Genomic DNA, 6,929 nt, shown 5'->3' with positions numbered 1-6,929 from the left:
TTGGATTGACGGAGGCTTCTCAGCACATCAGCCTGAATTCTCCTCCAACCTTCTGTCTGGCAACATCTATTCCTCTAAATTCAGTGGAGGTCGACCCTCATCCTGCATAGCTCTTGCCCTGATACCATTCTGTCCACCAAATATTTTACTCTACCTCTTCTTTTAACCTCTCCACGTTTTAAAAGTATTCATGTTGTACTTGAAGATTCACATGAAATCTTTCTGCCACCTCTAGCCAGAATGGCCTCTTTCTTCTAAAGTCCTAAAGCTTCATGATGCCAAATCGTACCCATGATGATTTTTCATCTTTCAGCCTTGAATGTTTTTATTTATTTTGTTTTTAAAGGTGTATTGTCATAGGGTCTAGAAACATGGACTGCTCTATCTGTGTTGAATTTAGCTTTTTCCTACAGAATTTAGTAATAACAATTAATTAATAATTTTGTATTGTGATATGCTATTAGATGCAATTTGTTAATGTAATCGGAATTAATTTATTAACCCCTTACTTTATGTTGCAGTCATCCATGCACTCTGGTACAGCAATAAGCAAAACATGCAGCTTCCCTTCTAGATAAGGAGGCAAATGTTACAGATAGTACGTGAAGTGTACAGGGGGTGAGATGGTTGCAATTCTATAGTTAGCAATGAGGAAAATCCTGGGAATGGAGGTGACTGGGGGAACTTGTTGCAATTTAAAATGGAGAGATCAGAAAAGACCTCAGTGACCAAATGAAGTTTTAGCTGAGACCTCAGATTCTTGGGAGGAAGCCAGGTGAACCTCTGGCAGATGCCCCAAGATGCAGCCATCTAGACCCAGTTCATCGTTCAAAATCATATGGAAAGTTAATTCAAGGATCACATGATTCTAGGTCCGTGGCAGTCATAGGAACCCGAAGAAGTCTCCTGGGGTTCACTTCCTGTTTCCCTATTTGTGTCCTTCACTGTCTAAACAAGAAGTCTGGGATCATTACCCACTCTGTCCTCCCTGGCTTCTATGTGGGCTTCCCCATCCATGCAGTGTCTCAGTAGGTACCTGGACCCCTGAGCTTCCTCAGCACCGTGCAGCATCAGGAAGACTACCATGTTCCTGGTGAAATGCTTTCCCTCCCTCCTCCCTTACCCCTCTGAAGCTGCATTTTCCAGGCAGAATCAGGTTCTCAGCAGCTTTAGGGCAACACAAGGGAGTGGGTGTTGCAAAGTACAGTGGTGCATTAGTGCGTGTGTGTTTTCTTTTTCTTTTTTTTTTTTTTTTTGGAGACAATCTCGCTCTGTCGCCCAGGCTGGAGTGCAGTGGCCAGATCTCAGCTCACTGCAAGCTCTGCCTCCCGGGTTTACGCCATTCTCCTGCCTCAGCCTCCCGAGTAGCTGGGACTACAGGCGCCCGCCACCTCGCCCGATTAGTTTTTTGTATTTTTTAGTAGAGACAGGGTTTCACCGTGTCAGCCAGAATAGTCTCGATCTCCTGACCTCGTGATCCGCCTGTCTCGGCCTCCCAAAGTGCTGGGATTACAGACTTGAGCCACCTAGCCCGCCCAGTGCGTGTGTGTTTTCTAGGTGTGAAGACAATTTTATGAGTGTGAAATCCAGGTCTTAGTAGATGTGGCTGGAGGTTGCTCTTAATGAGGACGTTCCAGTGTGGTCTGCTGTGTTTTCTGTTCCATGCATCACGCCTTTGCCCACAACCCATTTCCCTCTTAATTAAAGTTGTTTCAGTGGATCTCATGTAACCCTATGTCTTAAAAGGAAAATGTACAATCTGACATTGTTCAATGAAACTCCAATTCTTTAGCACAGAGGATGGTAGTTTTCCCAGAGAAGTATGATTTTGTGACTGCTTGAACTTTAAGCTGACACTGATTGTTTGTGCAGCACATGGGAGCTCTTTGAGAGTGGATCCAGAGAAAATGAGGCAGAGTGAAAAGGCAGAGCAGTGGATGGGGAAATCGTTGGTGTCATGTGGGCCTTCTTTTCAATTTGGGTCTGAATCCTAAATTCTTGTTTAAAATTCCTAGAATTTGGAATTTTATATTGTTCAAACATTTGATTTTGCTTTTTGGTACATGTACCCCAAGTATCTTGACACAGACACATATCACACATTAAAGAGATGTAAACATAGAAATCTTGTTACAAGGCATTTATTTTGGATGAGGAAAGGAAATTGAGCAGAAGGTACAGGAGTTGATAGCAATTCCCTATACCTCTCGAAGCAAATTTTGAGCTCATTTTTCTTTTTTTTTTTCTGCAAGCTCAGCAGCAGAATGCCCAGACTCTTCCCAGGTAGAAGCAGGTTCCATAGCGACGTTCTCCTGCAAAGCACGCTGGTATTCTGCAATAGCAGGCCATGTTTTTCCTTAAGCCTGGGACTGGGAGAGCATGAGAAATTGAATACGGGGTCAGCAGTGGGTAAGAAAGAGAATCTTGGGGAAGTCACATGCTAGCTAATGGGTGATTCTGGCTGCATTGCTGCCATATAGCACGTACAACCTTAGTCAATAGGAATAAATACACAGAGCAGTGCTGGTCACACAGAATTTGAGACTCATTCTCCTTTGCTCTCATTTTTGCATTCCTGCCCCATGACACACACACCTAAACATACCCTCAGGCTTGGCTCCAGTTCTTAAAAGCTCTCCTATAAATAGAGTAAAATGTTCTCTTTATAGATAGGTCTACTTGTTTAGATCCAGAGATAACTAGTCTGTCTCTTCATATCTTAAACCTAGTGAATTTCACAGATATTTCTTGGAATCAAGTCTTCGGAGAAATAAAACTTCTCAGATTTATTTGGCTCTCTGTTCAATTTATAGATGAGAAAATCAAGGCTCAGAGATGCTAAGTGAAGCCACCTCAGTGACATAGACTGCTGAGACCCAACTCTGGAACCTGTCTCCTGTCTTTCCCTCTAGACTCAGCAGCTCTACATGCTGGTCTCTCTCACCTGAATCCTTTGGAGCCAAGCTTTCATCCCAGGCAAGGGAAACAACCACTTCTGGGTTGTCTGTTGGAATCTGCTCCTGGGCTGCAGTAGCCTCGTCAGTTCTTGCCTGGAGTGGCTCAGCCTGGGCCTGCAGGGCCACCAGGAGAATGGCAGCAAGGATGACAAGGGTCCTCATGGCTGGGGTCACCTAGAGGAGGGAGAGCAGGAGCGGATGTGTGGGAGGGAGGAGCCAGCCTGGATTTATAACTGCTGGGAGAAGGCTCAGAGACAAGAAACCTTCTCGATCTTCAGTAGGAAGAGGTGTGCATTTTGTAAGAGAGGTCCATTGGTCTCAAGGTCGCTCGAATGCTCCTGTTCTCCCAGCTTCATGCTAGTGTAAATCTGTACGTTTAATGTCTGTGCTAGGTTGGAGCTGATAATGACAAGAAAGACCCTGCTATGTTACTCCTGGGTTCACCTGCTTAAATATTAGTATTTACTTTTCGACATTCCAAAAACAATAGAAATTGCACTTTCATTCAACAGGCTCAGGGAACAAATGCTTCTTATTTTCTGAAGATGTGTCCTGCTGCTCTCTGGAGGTCTAGATTCTGCTGTCCTATATGAGTTTCCAATGGACTAGAGAGTAATTCACTTCAGGATTCAAGTGACTTACCATCCTCATGAAGAGGTTTTTGAGGTTATGGGGTGAGTAGTCTCCTGTAGGAATCAGGGTGCAGAGGACAATGATTTTATCAGGCTAAAGGTGAAATAAGCTCAGTGACACAGAGTTGTTGAAGTAAAAAAAAAAAAAACTGTTTATTATTTCTAGCTCTATTTAGACTTGAGTGACAATTAACAATTGTATATTTATAGTGTACACTACCTCAAGATTTTATATATGTTTGTATTTAAATCTTTATCTCACACCGTGTAGAAACATCGATTCAGAATGAACTGAAGACCTAAATGCAACACCCGAAACCATAAACTACTAGAAGTGCATATAAGGATAAAGCTTTTGACATTGATATAGGTAATGATTTCTTGGCTATGACACCAAAAGCACAGGCAATAAAAGGGAAAATAGACAAGTGCCATTGTGACTGTATTGAACACTAAAGCATCTACACAGCAAAGGAAACAATCAGCTGCGTGAAAAGATAATCCAGAAATGAGAGAAAATATTTGCAAAACCTACATGGTAGAAGGGGCAAATATCCAAACACATAAGGAAGTCAAACAACTCAATAGCAAAAATCAACAAACCTTGATTGAAAAACAGACCAAGGACCTGAATAGGCTTTTCTCAAACAATGTTCCAAAGACCTGCGATCATCTCTACTGGACATGTCAACTAGGACACTTGTGTTTAGAAGCTGAAACTGCTTGAGTTTCTCTATTAACTTAGCTGAAAGCCATTGTCCCCAGGAGCCACCAGAGATCCAGACAGACACCCCAGCAGGGATTTACCCGCTGGGTCCCTCTGGGGTGGCCCCCCAGTCAGAGGTCAGATTGGAGGCATAGCTTCAATGATGAAAACTCAGTGTAAAAGTTTAAGTTTTGTGTTACTTACAGCTCCTCTAGCTAGGCAGGGTGACCAGAGAGGGCAGACAGCAGTCCTCTGTCCCAGGTCTTCTGTAGTAAGGAGCAGCTGTGCACAAGTGGACTTCCCCTATTTAAAGGTCTTTTGGGATGAGGTGTCCTAATTTCCGGGGTTACTTTCTGTTGGGTCCATTCAATAATTGTGGTGTCAAGGACAGTTGAGAAATTTGGTGGGAAGGTGAGGTTAAAGTTGAACTCCGCAGAGGAACCCCTTGTCTACCTTGGCCAGCCCTGGCCAAGCCCGGGCAGGAACCAACTTTGGATTCTCCATGGCTCCTGAAACAATTGACCCTATGCTGCATTGGCTGTGGCTAAGGTGAACTACCTGCACCAAAGTAGTACTTAAAGCCTCCGGACAGCCTGGCTGGGCGTATCGTAGATAATGCTCTGGACAAAGAGACTTGGATAGAATGCCACCCACACACAGAAGAGGATTAGGAATCTGTTTCTGAAGCAGTGTCCTGAGGACCTGGGGTCTAACCATAAAAACAAATCGAAAGCCGTTTGGCTGAGCTGGGATGTTGGAGAACACCCCGGTGAGACTGAGTGCCACCTGGGCTTCTGTTGCTATGTGGAACAGACGTTTGTGGGTTCTCCTGAGTTATGGATGTACACGCAGCGTGTGGTTCCCCAGAGGGGACAATCACCTGCTTGCTTGGCCAATGAACAGTTTAATGTTAAACAATTGTCTAAGATCATCTAAGCCAAGAACTGGTCTGAAGCATTAGCCTTCGGGTGGGGTGGCCTTTCCAGATGGCCACCCAAGAAGGGAAGTGGGAGTCTGGGCGTTCATTTTAGTGCTGGTGTTGTACAGTTTCTCAGCCCTTGTGGGTCTTCAGAGAAGCATTTAGTAAAGTTGTGTGGTGCTTCCTGAGAGGCTTAGGAGGTTTCCATCTGTAACTCGTATACATTGGAGCACAGGTGTATCGCTGAGTCCATGATGATGTCTGGATGCTTTCTGTGAATGCAAGGCTCCAACCCTTCAGGCTGCAGTCTGGGTTTGTGCTGTGGTGTCGTTAGCCCATTTGGATTGAAGCTTGTGCATCCAGAGAACCACCTCTTCATCCTTAAAACAGGGTGATCTGAGGTTGTGAGGGCTGCTGGTGTTTAAGCATTGGTGCCGTGGGACCCAATCAATATCTAAGAATTGAGTTGCCCACCTTGGAGACAGGTCAGGTTGTATTTGGGGTGCAGCCCCTCTAACAGGACTTCCAGGGAACTCCCCAGTTTTCCAGCCTGGGGTACAAATTCTGACTAGGGCTGTCCTGTTCCCAGCAACTCTAGGCTGCAAGGCCTGGGTGTAACAGCTACCCCACAAGCCATGTGTACATGAGATACCAAGCAAGGCCAATCATGGAGAACACTGACATCTTGTCACTCAGGGCTTTCTTCCCAGTGCTTCCATGGGTCAGCTCGCACCCACTTTTCCTTGGAGCCTTTCTCCCCCATGGCCACGTTTGGTGATGGCACTTCCATATGGTCTTTGCCTGATATAGTTGTTGTCTCTAATTTGAAGTCTTCTTCTCCTCATTTGCTGCCTCTGACCGCACCCTCAGTGGGTTCTGGAGCAATAATCCCTACTTCCTGCCAGGAGGAGTAAGTGGGAAATATTAGCTAACCTTTAAAACTGGTAAAAACGGGAGCTTGTGCCAGAAGTTGCTTGTCAAATGGAGAGATGTGGTCTAGCAAAAGCCTCGTGGCCCTGCTGGGTGCCAGTGGGCCTGGGGCGTCAGTCCTCAGAAGATCATAGTTTACTATCCATCCACAATTCATTGTTCAATAAATGTTTGATGTTGAGATGGTGGATGTCCTGTGATGGTGTGGGGAGGTCTGATTATTGGAGAACATGTAAATGATGTTATCTCTAAGAGAAAAAGAATCTAACTCTTCTGTGATCACCAAGGTGGGCACCACAGTGGGTCTAGCCCAATTGTGATGAGGAGATGGTGGCCATCGGGTTGAGAATTAAAAAAGTGATGGCACTTGGAAGGACCTTGGTGCCTTGGGTGTCCATAGCACATCCAGAGACATTAATAACCATGAGTTTAGGAGGCCACCGTGCTGCTTGAGGAGGCTGGTGGCTTGGGGATGATGAACTAAATGAGACTCCCTTAACCCACCGCAGTGTTGTGATGCCCTGAGCGGGGAGCCTCCATCTGAATCAATGATACATGTGTTTCTAAAGGAGAGCAAAGAAATGCCACGAAAAGAGAACACCTGCTCCACCCAGGGCATAAGTAGTTACCTTCCTTGGAAGACTACACGTGCAGAAGCCCATAGCCAGGACAAGTGTGCTTTGTCCAGAGGCTCTGAGAGTTGTGATGGGCGGTAGTGAGGGCCTCCCCGTGAAACTTAGAACCTGGGACCCAGGCATGGCCTGGAGAGATCACCTGCTGGGCCA

General features: G+C 45.5%; 1 protein-coding gene across 1 annotated transcript; it reads right to left on the bottom strand.

Moving 5' to 3' along the window:
* Nucleotides 1–2,125: 2,125 nt before the first annotated feature.
* On the bottom strand, nucleotides 2,126–4,637 carry LOC101016942 (neutrophil defensin 1). Its single transcript, XM_009199329.2, has 3 exons — nucleotides 4,500–4,637; nucleotides 2,945–3,131; nucleotides 2,126–2,369 (listed from the first exon to the last, which is right to left on the bottom strand). Exons 2-3 carry the CDS (start codon nucleotides 3,117–3,119, stop codon nucleotides 2,254–2,256), a joined length of 291 nt encoding a protein of 96 aa, XP_009197593.1. The 5' UTR covers nucleotides 3,120–3,131; nucleotides 4,500–4,637; the 3' UTR covers nucleotides 2,126–2,253.
* Nucleotides 4,638–6,929: the final 2,292 nt, after the last annotated feature.

This window comes from Papio anubis, chromosome 8 (assembly GCF_008728515.1).
Source record: "Papio anubis isolate 15944 chromosome 8, Panubis1.0, whole genome shotgun sequence".
Lineage (NCBI taxonomy): Eukaryota > Metazoa > Chordata > Mammalia > Primates > Cercopithecidae > Papio > Papio anubis.
Note: the sequence above shows the minus strand (reverse complement) of the source record. Positions and strands in the feature narration are given on the sequence as shown.

Bases quoted from the DNA above. Each gene is read 5' to 3' on its own strand.
- LOC101016942 (XM_009199329.2), bottom strand. From the start codon at position 3,119: ATGAGGACCCTTGTCATCCTTGCTGCCATTCTCCTGGTGGCCCTGCAG. The intron at 2,370-2,944 runs GTGAGAGAGACC...ATGCTCTCCCAG, and splicing joins CTTGGCTCCAAAGGATTCAG to TCCCAGGCTTAAGGAAAAAC.